The sequence below is a fragment of the Polistes fuscatus genome, unplaced genomic scaffold (assembly GCF_010416935.1).
Source record: "Polistes fuscatus isolate 324 unplaced genomic scaffold, CU_Pfus_HIC Scaffold3, whole genome shotgun sequence".
Classification (NCBI taxonomy): domain Eukaryota; kingdom Metazoa; phylum Arthropoda; class Insecta; order Hymenoptera; family Vespidae; genus Polistes; species Polistes fuscatus.
In genome coordinates, this window is record NW_025113107.1 from 15,109,083 (window position 1) to 15,134,520 (window position 25,438).

Genomic DNA, 25,438 nt, shown 5'->3' on the forward strand with positions numbered 1-25,438 from the left:
GAAGGATAAGCGTGATCGTTCGAACCAGGCATTGCAGTAAGACAACGAAACCGACGAAGAAGAAGAGGAAAAAGAAGAGGAAGAAGAAGAAGAGGACTCACTTGGTGGATTCATTTTGTCGACATGTTTTTCTGCATTCCAAGCTTGGCTCTCCCTGTAAACACTCGGTTTAATCGTACGAAGGAAATAAAATGATCGCTGCCGAAGGAAGTAACAAAGGGCTCGCCGAGTAGTTGGGTCCTTGCGTCGTCGGGTCAAACCAAAAGATCTCGGAGAGCACCTATGTATCTAAAAACGTCATCGTGCAACCTCCGAATGTCAGGGAATTTCTTATTGACGCCCCCCCGCGTACGACACTTTCCGTCTTCGCTGCAACCAAACCGGTTCTTTTTTATGACGGAATATTGCCCTGTCGTTCCTTTTCAGCGGCTCTCAAACTCGATCTATTCTTTCTCTTCATCTTTCTCTCTTTCATTTTCATTTTTCGCCAATGTTCGAACGGCTCGAGTATATGAAAATATTTTTTATTTCACCGAATTTGTTTTAAACAAAATATTTAATCTTTTGATCGATATTTTTTCTTTGACTGAACTCGTACAATAAGTAATTCATTTGATCGACGAAAAATCCACTATCCAAATACCACAACATAGGATATTATATGAATAGGATATTAAATAAAGAAGGAAAGGATATTTTAAGGATACGAAGCATGCGAGATCGAACGAAGGAACGAGCCAAGTCTTAAGGAGTCCTTCCTAAGGGGAACAAATAAAAAATGCGAGACCATTGCCAGTTACCGTTCATTTGAATCAGCTTCCCAATGAAAGAAACAAACATTTTAAAAGATAAAAAACAAGGAAAGATTGAAAGAGAGAAAAAGAGGAGAAAGTTGAAAGTGAAATAAAGGATTCCCAGTGGATTCTGCGATAAAATCGACTATGTCCTCTTTATTCGTCGCCCTCCTTCAAATAATAAGTGCAACAATAGAGTTAGACATATTTGTGAGTGGAATATATTTAAAAGATGATTCACGAAGTATTTTAAAGCAAATGAAATTGACCTGTTTAGAAGTGTCACTGTAATATAATAAGATGAATACAAGATAATCCTTGAATTGGAAAGATATATTTTAAAATACATTCCAAAACTGTTCAGGTCAATTTTACAGATTGTAAAAGACTACCTATGCTTCTGCAGTTTCTTTCTCAAGAAAAGAAAAAAAAAACAAGAAAAGAAAAGAAAAGAAATTTGTCTAAACTTTGGCGAGGCGAGTATAATAAAAGGGGAAAAATCGGATGCTACGCCAATGGGGGAATTGCAGTGGAGCCAAGAGGGTCTGTGAAGAAGAAAGAGAGAAAAGAAAGATAGAGAGAGAGAGAGAGAGAGAGAGAGAGAACGATGGTATAAGGCTTAGGGGTGCGAAGGGTAAGAAGAGGATCACTGTGTGTCGATAGGAGGAGCTTGTTGGTAGAGAATAGATGGTGGTGGGGGTGATAAGTGGGCCGGCCTTCTTCGAATCGTGTCCGCCCCACTCCGCTGGAATCCACGGTTCTCGGCGTGGCCGTGAAGTTGCGCCGATTAGCCGCAGGGCGGCGCTGTATCCGTCTGGAAGCGGTCGCTGGTGTGCCGGTTCCCTCACTCCGCGTCGCGGCTTTCTCGTCGGAAGACGGGCTCTCACTTTGGAGACCGCGTTTTAAACTTCAAACGACGAACCACCACAAAAGCTTCTCGAACGAGAGCGAACTCGAGATGAGATCATTCGCAGTCTCATATTTTTCGCGAGACGACCGCTCGTCCATCGTTGCGATTTCATTTTCGCGTTTACCCGACGAACAGTGAGGATTTAAGAGTGCGTCAAACTTGTGATATGTAATCGAGTGCGACTACAACATCGTCTCTTCGTCATTGTCATCGTAATCATCGTCATCGTCAGTGTTAACCAAACCTTACTACGGAAGAGAAATAATTTTAAAGAATAAAAGAAAGAAAGAAGAATTTCTTTTCGATCGCAATTAAAAATGGTTACTAAGTCATCGTCATCGTCGTCGTGTTGATATTTATTTCGTTGATACCGCGCATCATCCTATCCGTGAAAAAGAGTGAGAACGATAACGAGTGGTGCGAACACGATCGAGTGCATATTTTTCTTCTTTTTCTATTTTTATATATTACATACGCGAACGTGATAATATTCGAAGATATTTTTCCATCTATATCCTATTTATCTATCTATTTATTTATTTATCTCTTTGTTTCTCTTTACTTATCTCTCTTCTATTTTCTCTCTTTCTCTCTCTTTCTCGGCTTGTCGTTGAAAGGCAACAAGGGAAAAAGGGACCGAGTTCTTTGAGATGTGCCCGTGAGGGCGCTGCTATTTGCAGCATTCTATTATTTTCGTCGCGAATATAACACAACGAACAAAAATAATTAATATAAAAGAGAAAATAAAAAAAGAAAATATAAATTACATAACACAAATATGATGATCGGATGAGGACGTTCAGACGACGAGTAAGAAGAAGAGGGTGGTGGTAGACAGATAGTAGTCGGAGGGAAGAGGGTTGTTGTGGTTTCGTGGCGAGAACGAGGAAGCTAGAAAGGAAGAGGAAGAAGAGGACGAGGACGAGGAGGAGGAGGAGGAGAAAGAAGAGGAGGAAGAGGAGGTGGAGGAGGAGGAGGAGTCGGTCGACGGTGGCGGCGGTGGCAAAGGTGGTGGTGGTGGTGGTGGAAGAAGCAGAGGAGAAGCCGCGCACCGGACGCCATCTCCGCGTTATCGGCAAGCGGATCCCCCGGGACTCCCCCCCAAGCAGCTTCGACGTCGCGCACCCTCGCTGGGAATTACCCCGAGACAGAAATCACCCTGATGGGAGTGTATGAGGAGCGCGCCCCTCCTACCACCGGCATGCACTGGGTGAGTTTCATCCCCCTTTTCATTCAACAAAAACAACTATGGATGAACAGTTTTTTTCTCATACGTTTTATACTCGACATCTTACCCTCCCCTTACGAGCCCCCATTTCTTCTCTTTTTCGTCTTTTTATTCTTTCACGAATTTACACGTCTTTTCTCGGTTTCTCATTGGTAGCTACAAAGATCCGAGTAATCTCGCACTTTTGTTTTCGTTTGATTATTATATTCGCGCGTATCGAGTTGTCAGGAAAATCTTTGCTTTTTTAGGATATGTCTAATGTAATAATCAGGTATGGCAATTCATTTTCTTATATCTTTAACATCTATAGAATAATATTTAATCGAATATCGGTAATGAATTTTGCAAATTTTCAACGTTTCGTTAGAATTTTTTGGTGATATATTACAAAGACTACGAATAATATTCTTAATAATAGTAATACTCGTGGTAATATGCGTATTTTATTATTTATCAAATGTTATAAGAAATTTGTTCAACAATTAAACGTCTTAAAATGATAATTAAAAGCTGTCCTTTGTTTTTTTTTTGTTGCATTTGCATGAATCTACAAACTTGAGTCACGTGATACGAGTGAAGAGAATTCTTGTGAATTTTGAAGTATGGAAATCGTGAAGTTCGAGTCGCGTTATAACGTTCGAATCCTTCGTCTTTAATATACCAAAGAAAAATCTATATTTTTCCAATAAAAATTCATGGATAATTACGCGAAGTTCGTGCGATGGTTTAATGACAATTGTTTTTCGATTTTTCTTGTTAGACTCGTAAGACTACCCTGTACCTCCGGTTTACCGTTAAAGGCTTAGACAGCTCTTACTTTGGTTTATTCTACGTAACACTCTTCGTATTTCTCTCCTTTCGTGGTTAACCTGTTAACCGGCTTCGTTCTCTTCTAAAGTGAATGCGAATACTTAGTTATTTGTTTCTAAATACAAATTTAACGATGCAATTTAATGATAAAGGATTTTTATTTGACGAGTAAATGAAAAAAAAAGGAAACAACAACAACGACAACAAGTTTACAATGATTTATTTATTTTGACGTTGGATTTAATATCGATAATCATGAAAATAAACACAAACTGCGTATACTTTGAAATAGAACGTAAAAAAGAAATGGAATATTCCTAATACTTTTGACTTGGTCATTAAGAATATATCGTCGAATTCAGAGTGTGTTGTGTTCATGGATGAATCCGAGGCTTATCGGCAATGTAACGCCCGGTGATATATTCCCAGAGCGAACATGGCAAACGGGTTTCTCGGTTTCTTTCTCGCGTCGTTGTAGATTGCGCGTCTTGTCGAGATTGGGAAGACGCGGGGGGAGTGTGAACAGAAAATAAAAAAAAGGAATAAGGAAAGAAAAAGTAAGTAAATGATTAAAAAATAAAAAGTAAGAAAAAGGGACATAAAAGGAAAGGAAGGTGTTGGAAAAATGGTGCCATTTATTCTAGCGATTCTAGCCGTCTTAAATCTCATATTTAAATGAACATTTTCTTTCTTTTTCTCTCGTCAAAGAACATTTTTATATATTTTAATTTGCAAACAGAATTACGATTAGAATTTGATACGCGTAAATATTTAATTTTACTTTAGAAATATATCTTGCTTATTTGTGCATTATTATTATTTGCATAAGAGTAGGTAAATATTAGAATTGAATTATACGAAACAACGAACAAACAGTCGTTTTCCAATAAAAGAAAACGATGACGAAGTAAATGAAAAAGGAAGGAGAAGAAAAAAGGGGATTGCGAAATGGACGACGACGCCGGTACGAAGTTCGGATCCGCCGGCAAGGTCAGAATTATACATCGGGAGTATCGTGACAAGCTGTGGTCCCTATCGTCATCAACGATGTTCTTCCTTCCTACGCTTGGTTCGCGCTTCAATGCGTTCCTCTTATTCGAACTCGTTTCGAACCAAGACTCCAAGCTCGATGAACTCCACTCGCACGCGATTTTCTTCGAGATCATCATTCGTCCAAATACTTTAACCAGTGGTGTCAAACTCGCCCTACCATAAATCAAAGCATCGATATACCTTTTTTCTGCAGGCTTAAAGTTTGCTTAGAAAAATCTGTTTTTTTTTTTTAAGAACATTTATCACCCATAAAATTTCTTTAAATTAAATTACAATTCTACAATGCACATATTTACGCGTGTTTACAATTGAATTATTTTCCTATACCGCTAGTTTTAATAGCTTAATTATATATATATAGGTATATATATATAGGTATATATGTGGATATAATATTCACGAACCACCATGTGGTTGAAATTCAAATTTCGTCAATTAATTTAGGAAACCAGAATATGTACAAATTGTATCTGCATGTTAACACGTGTGTTAGGATTGTAGGGAATATGAATTTGATATTATCGTTTTAGATCCTTGGTGTATTTATATAGAAAACAATCTTTATCTTATTGTTAGATTAAATAAATGGAAAGAGAGAAAGAGATGAGACAACGGGTCATCGTACAAATCGAACATCGAAAGCAGAAGGATCGACTTTCGTTAATTGGCCGTACGTGGAACGTATATACGTACAGCTTGTAAACAAGCGTAATCGATTGTAGAGTGTCAGTCGTTAATCGAGTTGCATCGTTCCTTGATATTTGCCTAAAGTTCGACGAATGAAAGTATCTTCGTAAGGTGGTGCATCGACCTTCGGATTGATACAAACGTCCATTAACACTGAAATTAAATCAAAACCATCGCTCGAAACTATTGGTTAAAATAATACCAATTTTTCCCATTAACATTTTATTTCTAACAATATTTTCTTTACTCCGAATTAACCAAAATATGAGTCAAAGTTTATTTTCTTCGCGCAATGTATCTTTTATGAACAACCGATTCAACGTAAATTAAAAATCAAATATTTGAAATAGTTTATATCAATACAAATTATAAATCTTCGAATTGGTGAAAATTGTACCCGACCGTATCGTACTCTACTTTCCTTTTTGTTTTCTAATTTAAAATGAAAATTAAACGAACAAACGAACGAAGAAAAAGTTTCTTTTTTTTTGTTTCCTAACATACAAAGTTAAAATACATTCGGTGATAAGATTCCGATGGTCGTCGGGTATAGTATCCATTAGAAAATTATATAAGTTAATAGCATATTTAAATAGCTTAATTGTAAGTAGAGTAATTTTAGCATTAAAACGATATCGAAGTTGTTTTTGTATCGATGAAGAAAAAGGAATTTCAGAAATTTAGGTTGATGCGTGAGAGATAAAAATGGTGGTAAGCGTTGGAACCAACAAACGGCAGCCAAAAGTATACGAAAAAATTGTTCCTCGTCATTCGTAGCGAGGAATATTGAAAGAAAAGTGTAGGGGGATAAGAGAGGTCGAGGTCGAGGTCGATTTTTAGCTTTAGGAGGATATATTCATGGGGTATCGTTCGGACACACATACATACGTTTTCGAATCCGTTTTATTATAGCCCTGTCTCCAGACGAAATTAATTATCTACGAGGCTCAGAACCGGTAGAGAGAAAGAGGTTCCGTCACCCTTTCGGCCTTCTCAAAGGTACGTCGTCGATAAAAAGAAGCACGCTCGTTTCCTCTTCTTCTTCTTCTTCTTATTTTTCTTATTTTTATTCTTTTTCTTCTTCATTTTCATCTTCATCTTAATTTTCTTCGTTCGTTTAGTTCGCAAACCTTTTCGGCAAAGCTCAATCGAATTTATCGAAAGGAAAAGAGGAGAACGATGGTGGTGTGCAGTTTGAACGTTTACGGTGACGTCCGACGGACGGATGAAAAGTATGCGAAAAGGGATGATTCCAACATTCTACATTCTACTTTCATTCGAACTTAATTATTTCAATAATCCTATACACGCGTCCACGCACCATATTTGCATATCGATTATTCTCAAAGATGTTGCATTAACGTAAAGATATGATAAAGAAGAAGAAGAAGAAGAAGGAAAAAAAAAATAAAATTACGAAAGTATAGATAAGAATCCTGGCGATGATTAATAAATTATCTATCTTTATTTTTCGTTATTGCTTTGAGTATGATCTTTTATTTGATAAGTTTGAAAATATTTATTATTAGGATGTTTTTCAAGTAGAAGAAGAAGTAATAGTAGTAGTAGTAGTAGAGTAGTAGTAATAGTAGAAGAAGAACTAGAAGAACAAGATTAATAATAAGAAAAAGAAATAGAAAAAGAAAGACACGACGATCGAGATAAGAACTCGACCTCGTGCAGTCATCTTCTTACATCCGGCATGTGAACGATTTTATAAATAACTATATCGATAGTCAGTCATTTTCGGAACTTCGAATTAAATAATCGCACATTTGCGTATATTTATATTGCATAGGGGAATTTATTCCCAAAAGCGATTGGAAAATTTCGTTTAACACGCATATAACCACATATTATAAACGATAGAGTGATTATTATAGTAACCAAAGAGATAAGGACATCATTCTCTTTTCTCTTTTTTTTTTCTTTCACTCTTTTCTTCTTTCTTTTCCTCTCTCTCCTCCCCCCAACCCCTACCGACAGCGTGTCTGCTCGTGATAGCAGAGTCCACCGAGTTTGCTTCGATCATAATTTATTACTCGGTTCGTGTGTTTTCTCATGTGTTTACACATGATTGCTCATCATCACATTTTTAATACCGATCGACACACGAATGATCTTTACGAATCACAAATCCATCAAAAGATGTCACGAATCCATACGTTTTTTCATCTATTTTAATTCGTAGTATATTTGAAAAAGTTTCGCTAAAGTTATTTTACCAAGAACGGGAAAAGAAAAAAATAAAATGAGAAAAGAGAAAATTAAATTTGAATAAAATTAGAACATTTTGTGTTTTATTTCATTCGAAGATATTAAATCTTCGGTTATAGTGTTGTTTCAAATATAGCATGAAATCACGATGCTATTCATTCCAATACCAATAAAAATATTTCATTTCTTAGTAGAATAAAGTAACTTTGCATACATTCGTATTTAATGTTAAAAGATTGATCACAACAATATTCGTTAATTTCAAACGAATCATGTTTCTCTTATAATAAAAAAAACAGGGTTTGCACAAAGGACTTAGAATATGAATTAATATTTAAAATTCTTATCACAAACTTTACGTAAATTATTTATTTTTACGAATATATAGTTATAATTATTATTTATGATAATTTTTATTCGTTCTGTTAGAGATTTTTATTGAATAAATGAAAAATACGAATATTAGGAGTGTGCGCTTTCGAACGAAGGAAAGAACGCGAGGAAGATCGAGACGTTCGCAGAAATCTTAGAGAGTCGATGGTAGAGAGGAAGTTTTATGAAGAGGGGGGTGGAAGAGAAGAGGAGGAAAACACTAATCTCTTGGGTCGGGTCGCGATTCTTGGCCTCCACGGCATGTGCCTATCCGAGACACTCCGTCGCTTTTAACGTAAATACAATCATTATTTTCTCATTTTCTTATTTTCTTACTGTCTACAACTTCGAAAATGCTGACAACACTAAATTCCAGAATTAAATGACTTTTATGTACTCTAACAGATAATAATTATGTTAATATTATTATTATTATTATTGTTGTTGTTATTATTATTATTATTATTATTGAGGAAAAATGGTAAAAGTATAAATTTGTCTAATATATTTTAACGAGTAACTAACGATCCTGATTTTTTCTTGTTCGTTCTTCTTATTATCGTTATTATATAAAATTCGAAGAAACTTCGCGTTCGGTTTTCTCTTCGTTACGTTTCCAACTTTCGTCGTCGTAGTGCGTGATAGAAAATTTCTTTCAAAATATATATATATATTTTGTAAGTTTTCTCTTATCGTTATTTAAGAGATTCAATTATTTCACGCGATAGTCTACAAAATTGTCGTTAATATTTCGAATATATATCTGATTAGAAATCATCGGTGCGTTTTACTTGATCGTTCTCCAACGATTTTGAAAATAAAAAAAACAAATTGTTCGATTCGATTACATATTTTATTGTTCGACTAGAATTCAATCGTCTTGCATGATGAAAAGATTTTTTTTCTAAAATGAATCGTTGAATCGTTTTAGTTAGTTAGCTAGCAATCCGATATATTAGATTACCCATAAACGAATTCCATGTATTTTCGAGAGCAAAAGTACACACACCGTTTAGTTTCTCTTGGTTGCATCTCAATCATCGTACGCGATAGCAAGCAAACGGTGTGTAATAACGTACCGGATGTATGACAAGGGCAATAGCGAACTGCAATTTTATTAACGACATCCAAGTACGAGCGTTCACCGAGTATACGACTATTTCCTATATTTTCGTGAAATTTATTGCACGTACTCTGCTATTGGACGGACGGACGTGCACGAACTGCAACGTGCAACGTATCCGGGACGAGCAGTTATCATTAGTCAATTCTTTTCCAACAAATTTTCTTCTCTCGAAATGAACCATCTCTAAAAAAAAGAAAAAAAAAACAGGCAAATCTCGACGGCCAATGCAAAAGAAAAGAAAACGACGAGAAAATACATTTTTGATGAATTTCATTTTCGAGAAGAACGAATCTTGTCGTTGAACTCAGCTCCGAATGTGCCTTTCACGGAAAAGTATAGGCGGTGTATGATAACCTTACGTCACGACCCACGAGATATATAACCGTGTTATCGCTCAAATCGTTACGATATATATTCATTTTTATTTATTTTTTTTTTTCATTTCATATTCCTTCTTTTTTAAAGTCCTCCAAACGTTTTTCGTAGTTCTTTTACCAAGAATTATAAACCGAGTTAAGATTCTCTCTTCTCGATCGTAATATAATATAATAATAACGATAGTTAAATATTATCGTAACACTCATAATGAATGGATAATGTGTATTTAATGTATTTCTCGTTAACGTTGTACTTAATATATTTGCTTGAAAAAGAAAATCGTCGAAACTTGTTAGAAATTATTAGAATTAGTATTAAAAATGAGTAAAAAACCACTAATACTGTAATCACGTATTCCTTTTCTCTTCTCGATCATGCCAAATATAATAATAAAAATAGTTTAATAAATATCGTAACACTTGTGAAAATGGATGGATAGGATAGGTGTGCATATATATGTATGTGTGCGTGCGTGTATTCGGTATTAGTCTCATTAATCGTGGTGAAACAAAAGTGTCATGAATAATTCGTGAAAATTCGTGAGTATCTTTGTCAAACTCGATCGTGTAATACGTTTGCCCGAAGGTTTCTTCGCTAGATATCACGGTGAATATCTTTCGAGCACCTGACTCTATATCGTTGAGTATTCATCATGCGCCGTTGACATCGGTCGACTCGGTTACGATCCGATGACAAATATCGTGCTTCTCGCTTCATTCCCCACTCGCCCTCGATCGCCCCCTTCTTCTTCTTCTTCTTCTTCTTTTTGGGGCCGTGATCTATCATCGCAAAATGCGGTTTTAACGATAACGAGAGATCCACCGTTATTATAATCTACTCGAAATAATATATTCGTACGATCATTGGAAACGTTTCAATTCTAAATCCTTCTTATTATCATTTGATTTCAAATGATTTGATTCGATTTTTACGATCACAAAACATTTCTAAAAAAGGATTTGAAGTAAGGCAAAGATGATTTATCGAAATCTTTCAATTAGGATTTTTTTGTGTGTAGATTTGATTTGAAATAAGACGTGTTCGATTATCTCGATGCAATGAGAATAAAGAACAAACAAATGGCGGACGTTTAAATATTCGCGTTTAATCTCGAGATCGTTTTTGGCAAACCTCTTCCCTTACCTGACGAAGGTCCGTCGTGTGACAAATGGCGGAGGAGGTTCGTTCCATTTCGATCGTCTATCGATCATTCGAGTGGCGCGAAAAAAATGTCGTCCGTACGATCAAAAGTTTTTACTTCTTTATTTGTTTCTTTATTTCTTCCTTCCTTCCTAACTCTTCGAATGTTTTTTTCGTATAGTTAAGGTAGGTATCGAGATAACATTATCTTCGGTATTATTATCTCGACTACTCGTATTTTCCATTTGTTTTCCTCGTTCTTTTCCCGTTTGACTTCGAACAAAAATTTCGAAAAGGTTTTTCAACCGCGGAGAGTGGGATTTTTTCTTCGAGTTAGTTTTTCTTTCAATTTTCTCTTTTATTACTATTTTCTTTTTCGTTTTAATTGGTACAAAATGGAATGAAATTTGCTACGGAATTGGACTCCCTTTAAAATTCACGATCCCTCTCTTCCCTTTTTACTTCTTACGTTAGGATGTCTTCTTTATTCGTATAAGATTTTTTTCTCGATCTTTCCCATTAGCTTCGCGTAAAACGGAACCGCCATCGTCGTAGTCGTGCAAAGTTAAAGAGAGTTTTAATTCCGCGTAGGTAGAAAAACGCGAGAGTAAAGCTTTTCTATAACGGCGGAAGCTGTGTCCTAGTCTTTTGATCGATTTACGATAGCACTTGGTCAAAAGTTATGAGAGAAAAGTGCTTCCTTTCCTTTTCATTTCAAGCTTCTCACGATTGAAATATTCAAAGAAAGTTAAGGAAAATAAAAAGAAAAAGAAAGAGAGAGAGAGAGAGAGGAACGAACATCGTTATCGATCATCCTCTCGAAGAAGAGTCAAAGAAAAGAGATAAAAAGAAAAATATAGAAGAGTGGCCCGGGGCGGGAGGAGGGGAGTTTGGTTTAATGGAGGAGAGAACAGTCGATAGAACTAAAAATAAATAAATAAAAAAAAAAAAAATAAAAATAAAATTCTCTTGGTGACACAGCATTGGGGTTTACTCTTTTCTTTTCTTTTATCGAGATCGTAACGCTCTCATCCGGTCCTTTCCCCCCTCTCCCTCCTTAATTTTGTTTCTTTTCTGTTCCTCCTCCTCCTCTTTCTCCTGCACGAAGAAGAAGAAGAAGAAGAAGAAGTTTGGGGAGGTAGGACGGTAGCTCTTGGTGGTCGAGCAGCAGCTCGGACATTTTCGAGAGAAAGACCACTTTGCTCTTCTCTCTGGTGACTCTCCGGGCTCTCCGGGCTCTCCGGGCCAAGCTTGGTAGCCGTTCTGAGTGCAGATAGCGAAGCGTTTATCGTTCCACCGTGGTGTTAACCGTCGCCCACGCATTTTTCCACTCTTTTTCTTTCTCTTTCTTTAGATATTTCTATATGTATATCTCTTTGTGTTTGTGTGTGTGTGTGTGTGTGAGAGAAAGAATAAGAGAAACCATGAACGAGCGAGCGCCGGAACGAACGGAGCTCGACTCGGACTCTAGGCTGTTTATTGTTATCGCTTATCGTCGTTCTCGAGTAAGGGAAGCTGATATATTCGTGAAACCACGCGGCCACGAACTAACGCTAACTCTATCTTTTTCTCTTTTTTATTCTTTTTATTCTTTTTCTATTTCTCTTTTTACCTATCGCGAATCTTACCAGTATTCCGCGTTGAGGTCATTCTCGAATTTTATTACGTTGCGTTAGATTTTTCACGAAGAACGAAATATGTATTATATTCGTTATATTCTATCGCGATTTGTAATTCATTTTACTTTTGATTAGAAATTATATCGCATCGTTATTTCTTTTTTTACTTACAAGTTGAAATTTTGTGGCGTTCAAATAGAAAAATTCGTTTTATTAATCTGTCGATAGAATATCGTTGATAAAATAATTCATTTGAATGATTTATTTTGTTTATTACGATATTACGATCGTCTGACTTTGATTGAAATTATTAAATATATATTAGAAATAAATTGATTAAATGTTTCAATCGATTTATTAACCTTACGATAAAATTCATTTGATAAAGATAATGGTGTAAATTTAATTTGCATTGATAAAAGTATCGAGGAAAGAGATTATATATTATATAATATAATAAATAGATAATGTATATACTTAGTTATATAATTAATTGAAGTTAATATAATATTACGAATGAAATCGTATTCGCGTTCGAAGATAATTAAGAAATATTTCTCTTACATTAGAAATAATAAAGAAATAAAAAATGCATTAATGCCGATCTTGCAATTGATTAATACAACTCTGTCTGGTCGATTAAAGACTTTCGCGATTCACTAAGGAGCTTCTTAGAAATCATAAGTTATCGCATAACGCGACAAAAGGAACGGCGTACGTTCCAATTACATCTATCCCCTCGTGACTACACCGTGGAAAATGGCCATTGGTCGATAGGGATAAAAGAAAGAAATGAAGAAAAAATAGAAAAAAAGAAAAAGAGAAAAAAAAAAAATATTATGGAACGGTCAGACCCAGATTCAGACGTATGGTTGCCGTTTGTTCACCGTTCTGACTCGTTCGGAATGATCCGTCCTCTCGAGGTTTTGTCGTTAAAGAGAAGGAACGTCAGTCCTTGACGATCTCGAAAGTTATTCCGATCACGAGTTCTCCTAGGATAGCGAGAAAATTGACATTTCGAGCAAATTATTATCAGAATTAACGGAAAAGGGCTTTAAAGGAAACTGATGTTCTACTTACATTTACATTAGTTACAAATAAATCAAAGAAATAAAATACGAAATTATATATATATAAAGATTCGAATAACAATAAACAAATGTACATATAAGTTCGACAAAAAATAATTCATATTTAATAATTATAATATAAATTAAATAATTAATATAAATTTATATGACTCACATTATACCCAATTAACTATTATAATCACTAACGCAATAAAACCATTTGTAAGTTTATAGGAATAAAGAATAATCATCTGTAATGAATTGTGAGTATCGATTCGTTATCGATTATTGGTGGAGGTTAGATACGTTCGACCAATAGGAAGGAGAAGCGTGGCTTGTACGGGCCCCGGGAGTTTGCTTAGGACGGTAAGATCGGCCGACATTTCTGGCGACATTCTGTGTATGCCTTTTCGCTCGGATATATTGCGATTTCTGCTAGCTCGTTATTTACTTCACGTTTCGTGAAAATGAAAAAGGCGGAGTCTTGTGCAAGGTATCGCCGCCGGTGAAAGTCTCGGCACTCTTTTGCAGTCCGAGCACGGCCTCCTTGCCGCTTTGGGTCCACTCTCCGCGGATGGATAAGGATCTCTCGAACGAAGATCGATCGTCGAATGTAACTTTCGTGGGAAATTTATAAGATTTATCGAAGAGACTACGGGACTTCTTTTTTTTTTCTTCTTTTTTTTCTTTTTTTGTTTTTATTATTTGTCGAATAAACGGTTAACAATGACCGACCGACCTTCTTATCTTTTTGCTCCAATTAAAATGATCAATTTTTAACGACAATTCGATGTTTCGATTGTTTATTCAATTTTGTTTTCTTGTACAAAAAAAGAAAAAAACAGTCATCAACGCGAGAAATAAAATTTAATTAATTAACGGTGATAAGGAAAAAAACCTTATAAAATACTCGACAATATTAACTTATCGTTGGATAATTTTAACGATAACGAAAACAACGACAAATTGAGTTATAATACGATTACAATAAGTCAGGGAGAAAAATGGAAAAATCAATCGTAGGAGTGGATTTAGGCGAATCTTTAGTTTTCCTCTTAACGACTCTAACGCAGAAAGTAACAAATCAAGTTCCTCGCATGCTCGCCAGCGAAGAGTTATTCCAGCAATCCTTATAAGCGCGCGTTCCAACGATTCCTTCGTTGACCCGACGCAATATTACATAAGAGAGAATGAATACCGGTGATCGTGTACCGAGGAGAGAAGTGCGCGTTACACCTTGTAAACTAATCCGAAGTAGGCGGTTTAGAATTTTCCTAACGGCTCCTCGTATTGCCCGTATTCGACTATACCTGAATATATTTTACCTATTAAATCGACATCGTTATCTTCGACGATTAATTAAAGAGAAAAGATAAGGGTGAACTTTTATTTGTTCCTTCCTTCATTTTTTTTTATTTTTTAACGCGTACCGATAAAAAAATCACTCACCGATGAAAAAGTACAAAATATTTGGAGATGCACGCGTTATTATTATTATTATTATTTATTACAAACGATAGAAATATATTTTCCGTTAGCATACCGATCGACTTAACGAGCCTTCTTATATATTTTTTATGGTCTCCGTGGTATTATCGGTTTGAACACAACTCGAGTGTTCGATTTAGTGTCGGAGAAAGACGGTAGCGTACGCACACCAAGGAGATATAGCTTTCCACGCGGTAACGATTTTATCGGCGAAGTTTCTCGCCGATAAACATTATCTTCGACGAGGGACGATGTGTCCGACACGTTTGCTACCGTCGCCGGTGCCGCCGCCGACGAGTGGCTGCTACCTCTATCTGAAATAAAATAACGGTTAAGAGCGTAATTCTACGTTGCCGGACAAGTTTATTCTTATAATCTTCGTTTTATTTCTTCCTTTTTTTTCTTCTTTTTTACCTTACAATTTGATGGCAAACCAACAATCCGACCTAGCTAATAGACATTATTTTATTTCTTCCTTAGGAAAGATTTGAAAATTGTTTCTTTTTTTTTCTTCTTTTCGAATTTAACGAGTTAGTCGAGCGTGTCTCACAATTTCTTTGAAACGTTCACCGAATAGGAAGTCTCTTTTCGTCGTTGTCCGTTGTCTCCCGTTACATTTTCGCATCCCTACCAAAACCCTCCCCTACTACTCTTGTGCACACAACCCTGGGTTTCCTTTGGGCGGCCTCGGGATTCGCAAACGTGCCGCGTTTCGCCTAAGGCGCAGTAAATACCGGTATCTGCTGTCGTAAAGTGCACCATTGGTTTTCCACGAGACGTAGGTATATACTACAAACGTAGGTTTCTGTGCTGTGCAACGTTCAAAGAACGAAAGAGACGGAGACAGAGACAGAAAGAGAGAGAGAGAGAGAAAGAAGGAGAGACGACAGTAGGGCAACTCGAGTCGTAATTTATGTCTCCTCCGTGGTACGCGCCGCGGTACGCCGTGAGCGCGTTGACAGTTGAAACACGGCAGCTACTCCGATTGGTCGGCTTCGGGCGCCTTATAGGGTCGCGCGCATGCGCACACTGCCTTGCGACATCCATCAGAAACGAGCCGCCGATTCGCTACCCGATCGAGACACTGACTCTCTTTCTCTCTTTTTATTTTCTTCTTTTCTTCTTTCTATATATTTATTTTATTTTATATTATTTTATATTACTTCCCCCCCCCTTTTCTTTTTGGATTTCCTTATCTTTCTTTACGTCCATCCTTTCTCTCTCTCTCTCTTTTGTATTTTTTTCCTTTCTTTCACCAAGTTGCAGAGAAAGCAGGATTTGAGAAGGCAATATACAAGGGGGGAGGGCTGGTAGTGGAGGAGGAGGAGGAGGAGGAGGCGCTCGTGCGTTCTTTCTTCTTTTTATCAGTTCGATGCGATTTCTCCTACCGGTTCGACCTGTCGATCGATCATGATCCGTCGTCGCATCGATCGCTTCCTGCATCGATCTTCCTCCTTCCCGAGGCCACTTTTTACGACCATTCTGGACCGTCGAGTAATGCAAATTTCTGTTATGTAGGTTAAAAGATCAAACGTTTCTTTCCACGTGTATATTATATGTAAGAGAGAGGCATATCATTATTTATATTTAATATTAGAATTATCGGAGACACGAATGTTAAGTATTTTTCTTATTTTTCTTTTTTTGTACTTTTTATCTTCGTTCATTCCATTCCTCGACTTGAGAGTTTACGATCGATAACGAAGTCTAACTCTGAGAGTCCTTTGAAATAACGTGACACGCGAGTCTACGATATCGAGAAAACGAAAATTAAAAAAAACAAAATAAAAAGGGCAAGAGAGAAAGACGAAGGTGAGTTTTCGATACGCATCGACGGACGTCGTTACTCGTAGTAAACCTTTTCGGAACAACCGGTTTTTGGAACTTCTTACTTTTCGTTAGAACCGTTCCTTCCGTGTAATCTTCCTAAAAATGACTAGTCTACCGATTTTATTCTCCGTAGTGCTCTTAAAACGATTTTCTTACGACACGGTAGTAGAGATTATGCTACCAACTTGATTACATTTATCGAGTTAGAGACGGAAGGAAGGATCATTTGTTTTAATCGCTTATAAAAGTTTCATTGAAGATAAGAATAAATTTCAAAAAAAAAGTCAAATAAAAATGGTCAAAGTACTGGAAAATTTTCTTTTTAAGAATTTGTTCACGTATAAATGTGTACGAGAGAGAGAAGAAAGAAAAAAAGAAATATTTAACGTGAACGGTTTTGTTTCAACAGCCGGCCAGCTCGCAAGAGCGCGGGAGCGGCTTGGCTGTGGGGCGTCAAGGGGGGCCCGGTAGTGCGGGGGTCCCCGGAGCAGTCGAGCAGGCAAGGGACCTCAGTCCCTGCCTCCCCGCGTCGATGGGCGACGCTGCACGACCCACCACCTTACCGTGCAGTCCTCCCGCCGCCCACCACCACGGGCCCCATCACACGCCCCATCACACGTCCCATCAGACGCCCTTACATCAAACACACTGCGGCACTAACAACAACTGCTACGACGGACCGACCACCCCTTACGATTCCAGGGACTACGATTCGCCTGGAGGTTCGTTTATTTTCTTATTTATTATTTTAATACTGCGTTGAAAATCTTTTGGTTTTTTTTTTTTATAAAAACGTCCATTGCGTTTGAAATAAATTACTCTTATGTAATTTTGTAGTCCTACATTAATATCGATTGCATTAACCACTCTTTACGATTAGAATCGAACAATTGTCCATGCTTACAGAAGTTTGAAATAAATAAAACAAAAAAAAAAGGAATCAAAATAATATTCGACAGGTGGATCGGAGTACAGAAACAACGGTAGTTTCGATAATAATCCGAGTGACTTGAGTATGCCGCCACAAGGGACGCATCATCACCATCACCACCATCATCACTCCCATTTGCATGGACAAACTCACACGCAGGAACAACAAACCTCAGAACATTTGCAGACCATTCCGAAACTCGAGCCACCGCCAACGCCCCCGGCACAATCCGAGGATGTTCCTGGAGTTGTTTGTGCGGGCTGCGGGCTTAGGATATCTGACAGATACTACCTTCAGGCGGTTGACAGGAGATGGCATGCTGCGTGTCTTCAATGCTCTCACTGTCGTCAGGGTCTCGATAACGAAGTCACCTGTTTCTGTAGGAATGGAAATATTTACTGCAAGAAGGATTATTATAGGTGAGTTTACTTTCAACATCGTTCCCAGTAAATTGGAAAATTCATTTTCTTCTTTTTTTATATAATACAATTTAGTTTAAAAATATATAATTCTACTATAATACTCTAAATTATCTGAAATAACATCGAAGAAATACCAATAGTACTTATGGTTTTATTCAAAATCATATTACTCGGATAAGATGGTGATATAATTGTTGTCGATAATATACGATACGATACGATAATTTAAGTTTAACTTTGCTCATGTCTAAGCAAGAGAAAACATGATTCGCATGACGGCTTAAATGACGACGACGAACAGTCAAAAGAGAGAGAAAGAGAGAGAGAGAGAGATCGTTCCCTGCGATCTCTTTTCCGCTTCCTCTTTAAGTCGATAGGGAGTTTATTTATTACGTTACTCGGAGGTTCATTCATAGCGGAGCGTGTTTACACGACCGCCCACCGGCCCTCATTTTTCTCGGTACGGTCATTAAGCGAGATCGCACGCCGGTAACGCCTGTCACGCTTACGCTACCGTGTCTCTCGCGGAAATCCGTATTAAATCATTATATCGCGTTTAAAAGACGAGAAAGAGAAAGAGAGAGAGAGAGAGGAGACACCCTAACTATGATATTCTTATTAAAATGATATATTTTCTCTCTTAAATTTCAATCGAACAATATAAATACGAGTAAAAAGACACAATGATGTTATTCGACAAAATTAAAAAATAATTTTGTTTCTCTGTCTTTTTTTTTTTTAAACGAACGAATTTTCTAACTAGTCGAAGAAAATCATGTGACGAAAGTTCAAAGACGTCCTTCGACCAGTTCGAAAGTTTCACGTCCCTCTCGTTTGCAACCACAACCGTCTGCAGTTGCATTTTGACGGCGAACAATCCGCGTCATGAAAGCCACTCGTTACGGCTTACCGAGAATAGGTCGGGAGGCTCGTGCGAATAAGTCAAGCGCGAAGTAATTTATGCGATTCCGTGAGCCATTCGAAGACGAGCGCTGTTTGAAAATACATCCGCCGCCACCACCACCACCACCACCAACCAACGTTCATGCTGCCATTGCCGTCGTCAGCAGCACCGCGAAGCGGAATCCGACTAACGTTTGCGTAATTACACGTCATCTTTTCTTTTCTTTTAATTTTTCTTCAATTTTGTTTTCCCTTTTTTTCACCCCCCTCCCACAATCAATTTTTTTTTTGTATTTCTAAAAATATATTTTCTATAAAAAGGAAAAAAATGATCTATTTCCATCTATATAGCAAGTTCCAAGAAAGTTACACAACGATGTAATTTTCTTTCTAATTCCTTTCGATAAGTCGCATAATTTCGTAGTCTTACGATAAAATACGCGATTCATGGCCGTTAACATTTGCAAATATAATCCGGCACGCAATTGCTGCTACTGATGTATCCCGATGTATCGCACGCGAAACTAACATTTATCAAAGCCGACCCAGTTCGTGATTATTTCCTAATGAAATATTAGATACGTGGGGGTAGTTCTCGATCGAGAAACGATTTTATTATAAAGTCCAATGGCAATAGATTATGTATTAAACTGTTGCAAAGCGTACGTTGGACAAAAACAAAAACAACAAAAAAAAACGATACTTTTCCCTCGGTAGCGCACTAATCATCGAATTTTTTAAGTATCAATAATTCTAACTGCTAGAAAATAAATTGATTAAATTATCTTTATCTTTGATCACTTATGCCATGTGTTTCTTTTTTTTTTTTTTTTTTTTAATGAAAATATGACAATTTGTAGTAAGAAATTAGAAAATGTTGAGTTTAATTTACAATTAGGATAAATTGAACGACTAAGGCCACACGTACACGTCAGATTAAGAGGAAAAAAAAGAGAGTGAGAGAAAAAGACAGGGAAAGAGAGAGAGGGAGAGAAAATAAATGTAATTATCTTTTAAAGCCATAAGTTTTTTGAATCATCAGCGGTTAGAGAAGAAATTCCTCGATCTCTTTGATCGTACAAAATTCCCATACTCGTAATACGGAGTGGTAGTACGTACCAACGGCATGGTTGCTACTTAACGCGCGGCTTAATAAGAATTTTCTCACGTTTCCCTCTTTCCCTCGTCGGTTAACCAGTAATTTCCATTGCGGGAAACAATCGCCAGACCGGCAGGTAGAAATACGCGGAAATCACCTGTCTTACCATATTTCGAGCTGACTTCAGACACTAATCCAAACGACTCTTCTTAGGGCAACCAATAGTAAGTCGGTAAAATGGTGTTGTTTTACAGGACCCTTAGTATTTCAACTTGTACATTTTACGTTTGGTTAATCCTTACGGGATTGTTATCGGCCGCGCCACCCTTGCGTTCAAATTTCAGACAAATATATTTCTACGATATTACGTCACTCGCATCCGATTATTTCAATAATCAGACCAACTTTTAATTACGTTCGTAGTTTATCACGTTGATTAAATTCTTTTTTTTATTTTTTCTTGTTCTTTTAAAAGATAACGTATCTTTGTTTTCTTTCTCTTTCTCTCTCTCTCTTTCTCTCTCTCTCTTCCCCCTTCTCGTATTCGATCCGCGATAATTTCTTTTCCTTTCGGCAGAAATTAATGAAACTATCGATCTTTTATTTCTTTTCTCTCTTTCTCTAATTTCGTCCAACGTTTTCATAGATTTATTTTTTTTTTCTTTCTTTTTTTTTCTTTCTTCAAATATATTTTCTAAGATAATCGTTCCAAGGCGATTTCGAGGTTGTACACGAGTCGTCGTGCCGATTCGTCACGATTTCGTTTGTAATTGAAAAAACGAGTTCGAGTTAAATCGATGCGAAAAATATTCACCAAGTTGAGTTAAACGTCACGCGTGTCTGGTATATTACGGTGACGAGATTTGCATTGACGAATTTTTTTTCTTTTTTTTTTTCTTTTCGCGTTTAATTTTTTACCTCTTTTGCGCTAACAACTCTTTAATAGGCCAAGTATTGGAATACACAAATAACCAAGGAACAAAACAAAAAAGAAGAAAAAAACGGTTGATCTTAACTAGTATCATTATCTCGTACGTTAAACGTGTCACAGGAATGAATAGGCGTTTAATATATTATAAAAGAAGAAAAAGAGGGAAACGCAAAGCAAAAGTACAAGATAGTTATCGTCATTTTTAACATACGCGATGCGGGTATAGTGTGTAAGGGAAAGAAAAATATTACTCGTCAAAATCGTGTTACCATTCGTCGTCGGATAAACGTTTTAAGGTTATAAAGCTTCTTCTTTCTTTCTCTTTCTTTCTTTCTTCCTTCCTTTCTTTCTTTCTCTTTCGGTAGAATTTGAGGTACGAAGAATGAGACTTTAATGGCTGCAGAAAACTTGGTGTAACGAAGCGTACCTATAGAATTAGATCCTACCTAAACGTATATTTTTGAACGAATGAAGTGGATGATGCGAAAACTTTCCTCTCTTCCTCTCTTCCTACCCCCTCTTCAATCCCCTCTTTAATTCCCTCCCTCCTTCTCTCTTTTCTTGTTTTCTTTATACTTTGTAACGTACTTTGTAACTTGACGTAGATAGTTTTTATGGAATTCAACGCCAATTATGCTTAACCGAGTTTTTCCTATGTTTGCGTATTTAAAAAAAAATAAAAAAATATAATAGGTTCGAGAAGAGAAGGGGAAGGAAAAGGGACGACACCCCATACGCGAATCGGATATAGATATTTCGCGCTAAAACTTTTTTCTCATTGAAAGATTCCATTTTTGTATTCGACTAACTCGCACGGTCGATGCATTCAACGAACTGTTTTGAGTAATTGAGTTCGTTGTAAATCGTATAGAAATTAAAGAGTCGAAGTGTACTTTAGATTTCAATGTTCAATGTTTGCCAACGTACTAGTAAACATTGAAATGTATTTTCTTGTCTTTTTTTTTTCTCTTTTTTTGTTCTTTTTTTTTCTTTTTACACGAAAGAAGAAAGATAAAATAATATTTATTACATATGAGTGAGAATTTAAGAGATAATGAACAAAATTATATATTCAAATATTATTGAACGAGTATACGCGTGACAAAAAGAATGATAATAAAATTTATCAAACCGAAGTAAAGAGAGTCTGTAAATAACAAAAATGATTATGCATGAAAGAAAAAGGAAACGAAATGTTAAGAAGATTGTCAACGTTCTAGCCACGTTGAAATACTACTTCCCTTATAAGATCAATGATAAAGTCAAGCAACGAGTTAATGCAACGGTTAATAAAATGAATGAATGGTGAACTGTTCGAAAAAACAAAAACTTTGTGTGCTGTTGATAGAGAGGAGGTGAAAACGGATGCGATATTTTTTAATAGTGTCGAATAAGTGGGGTGAGAAGGTGTTTGTTAAGAAATAAACTCGTAAACTGTAAAAGTGGGGAAGTAAAAAAATGTAAAAAATAATAAAAATGTAGGAGAGTGAGATTCGGTTAATTTTTAATTATTCAAATTATTTCAATCTTAATATTTATAATATAATATAGTATAATATAATATACATAAAATATATATAAAAATTATCTAATATATATATATATATCTATATCTTATATATAATTATATATATATATAATTATTATTATATATATATTAATATATATTATATATATATTAATTAATTATATATCTATAATTATATATTAATATATATTTTTAAATTTAAATATACTATGTAATTATTATAAATATATGTAATTAAATTAAAAAAAATATATATATTAAATTTAAATATATTTTTAAATTAAAATATACATATATATATATATATATATATAGAGAGAGAGAGAGAGAGAGAATGATAAAGTTGAGGCCTCACACGGTGAGAAGGAGGATATTAGCGTATTCTCTCGTGGTGGTGCAGTCGAATGCGAGAGTAGAGTACAGAGAGAAGAAATTACCAAGCACGAACTATGTATGTATGTATGTATGTATATATGTATGTATATATATACTAAAGATCCGTAGTGGACACCGGCAATGGCTTCGACCACCGCTCCATCGACTAATGGTCACGACTCGACCATTTACCTCCGGCGAAGCGTCGATTCTTGATAAGTAAATCACCGGCGATCTACATTTCAGGAGCGACGCCACGATATGTCTCTGCGTTACGATCAACCAATACCTTTCTACACTATATTATACTACAACCTATACTCATACATATTGCGTATACGTATATGTACACGTACAAAGAGTCACATATGTATTCCTACAACTATTGTCAATTAAATACAATCACTATTTACTTGTGATAGTATATATTCTCAAAGTTCTGCGTTACAAGCAAATATTAATGATTACAAAATGTACAATGGAAAAAATGAATATTCTCGTGACTAATTTTGTACGTGTTATTTTTTTATCGTCTATTACGTATACGTTTCTACTCGTGATAGGAAATTAAATAATTAATCTTTTACATCGTCAAATATATTTGAGAGAGAAAAAATAGGGGAAAAATAAACAATGGCAAACTTGTAAATTCTAATGAAAGTTTTTCTTCGAAGATTGTTATTTCTATGTAAACTACTTTGATACTCGTAAAGATTTGATTATTTGCTAATGAGTAAAGGAATGTAATATAAGTAATCGTAGAAATAGTAGGTACCCTTCGAAGTAATTTCGGTCGTCACGAGAGTGTTAGGGTTGCGAAAGAGAATAAGGAGTTACAGTCATCGCCCTTCGTACCTCTTCTCCTCTCTTCTCTTCTCTTCTGTTCCTCGTGTACGTGGTATGCCTCGAAAATCGCATTAACCGATCTTCTTAGAGGGTACGCTCGAGATCCTAGGATAAGCAGCTGGTTTTATCGCGCCAAGAAGGACGCGTTTGCTTGCAAAGTAGAAAAAGAAAGAGAATGATAGGAGGGGCGGGGTGGAGGGACGTGAGGTTGGTATAATCGCGTCAAATGTAAATGGAAAGAGAAAGAAATGAAATAAGAATGAACGAAGTTTAGAAATGATCGATTAGTTTAGAAACGAAGTTACACGTGTTGTTGCTACGATTCTAACTGTCCTTTAGAAAACTCTCTTTAGAAAGAAAAACGAACCTTTCATTCGATTACGATCTGATGATAAAAATTTATAAACAACTATTTATAATTCCACCTGCCTATATTTCTATGTTATTATGTCAACTGTCTAGCCATGTTGGAATATTAGTTTCCCGCACGATCGTTAAAGTAGAGCCATGTAGGCACGGTTAAGTTACATGGATGGGTGCGCTCAGTCCGAAGAAAAATAAAAGACAAAAATCGTGTGCTGTTGATTCCAGAAAAGTGGAAAAACACGGGGGCACCTATTTTCTATTGTAATATCGAATAAATATTGAGAAGGTGTTAAATAGAGAAGTGTCGTGAGCCTTGTAAAAGTGCATAGTGATTTGTTAAAAACAACGACTAAATTGTCAACAGTATAAGAGAAAATATTCATCAAATCAATTTAAGATTAATTATCACATTAAATTCTTCGTAAAGTCTTCTTTTGATGATCAAGTCTTCTTTGACCTTTTATTGGTGGTTCTTGAAATGAATCCCCCAACGTTGTACACGCGCACATTAAAGTTCCAACACTATTACACTTTACTCAATGATCGTCGACAAATGTATTAACCCATTACAAAAGGTGTATATAATAATTGTCTTGGAGTAATTAGAGAAACACAATTAAAAATATGGTCTATTAATGAAATCATAATTTTGGTTCTATTAGAACAAAATTAAAATGGTATAAAGCAAACAGGAAAGAAAAAAAAGGAAAGAGGAAAAAGAAAGATAAATGAAAAACAAGAGAAAAGATTATAGAAAGGCAAGCAGACATCCCGTCACGACAGGATTTTAACCGAAAGGAATCTTTCTTATCTTCGTCTTTCGCGTCTCGAGCCGTTAGCATCGTTGCTGTGCTTGCTTGCTTGCTTGCTTGCTTGCTTGCTTACTTGCCATCGTCGCTTCAGAGTTGTTTCCAACCGTTCGTTCCTCTTCTTCTTCTTCTTCTTCTTCTCTCTTGACTGTTATTAGGCAGAGACACGTCGCGTGTCTCGTAGCGTTCGACTCTTCACGAAGAAGGAACATTCTTAACGTGTGCCATGCTACCGTGACATACTTTCGCTAACTCTCTACTTTTCTACAGGTTGCGAAGTTATCGAAAAAAAAGAAAAAAAAAAAAAGAAAATAAAAAGATGCCCATGAATAAGTTCATCACCTATCTTCCTCTTTCCCTCTATTCATTTTAATTATTTCTAATACTTTAACACATTACATTACGGGTTACGAGAATTCTTGTTAATAATAAAACCGATCATTGATATACGAAGTTACGAGATCGTGTATCTCCTTTTTTTCTGGGTTTCGTTGTCTTATTAATGC

General features: G+C 36.1%; 1 protein-coding gene and 1 long non-coding RNA gene across 2 annotated transcripts in view; one reads left to right on the forward strand and one right to left on the reverse strand.

Moving 5' to 3' along the window:
- LOC122520164 overlaps positions 1–25,438 on the reverse strand; it is an 89,514-nt gene that overhangs the window by 23,265 nt on the left and 40,811 nt on the right. The window lies entirely within an intron of this gene.
- Positions 1,565–25,438, forward strand: part of LOC122520156 (protein apterous-like) — a 44,459-nt gene continuing 20,585 nt past the window's right edge. Inside the window, exons 1-3 of the mRNA XM_043640165.1 lie at positions 1,565–2,914; positions 17,132–17,444; positions 17,682–18,072. Of these exons, the coding sequence (XP_043496100.1) occupies positions 2,867–2,914; positions 17,132–17,444; positions 17,682–18,072 (752 nt within the window). The 5' untranslated portion in view covers positions 1,565–2,866. The remainder of the gene's footprint in view (positions 2,915–17,131; positions 17,445–17,681; positions 18,073–25,438) is intronic.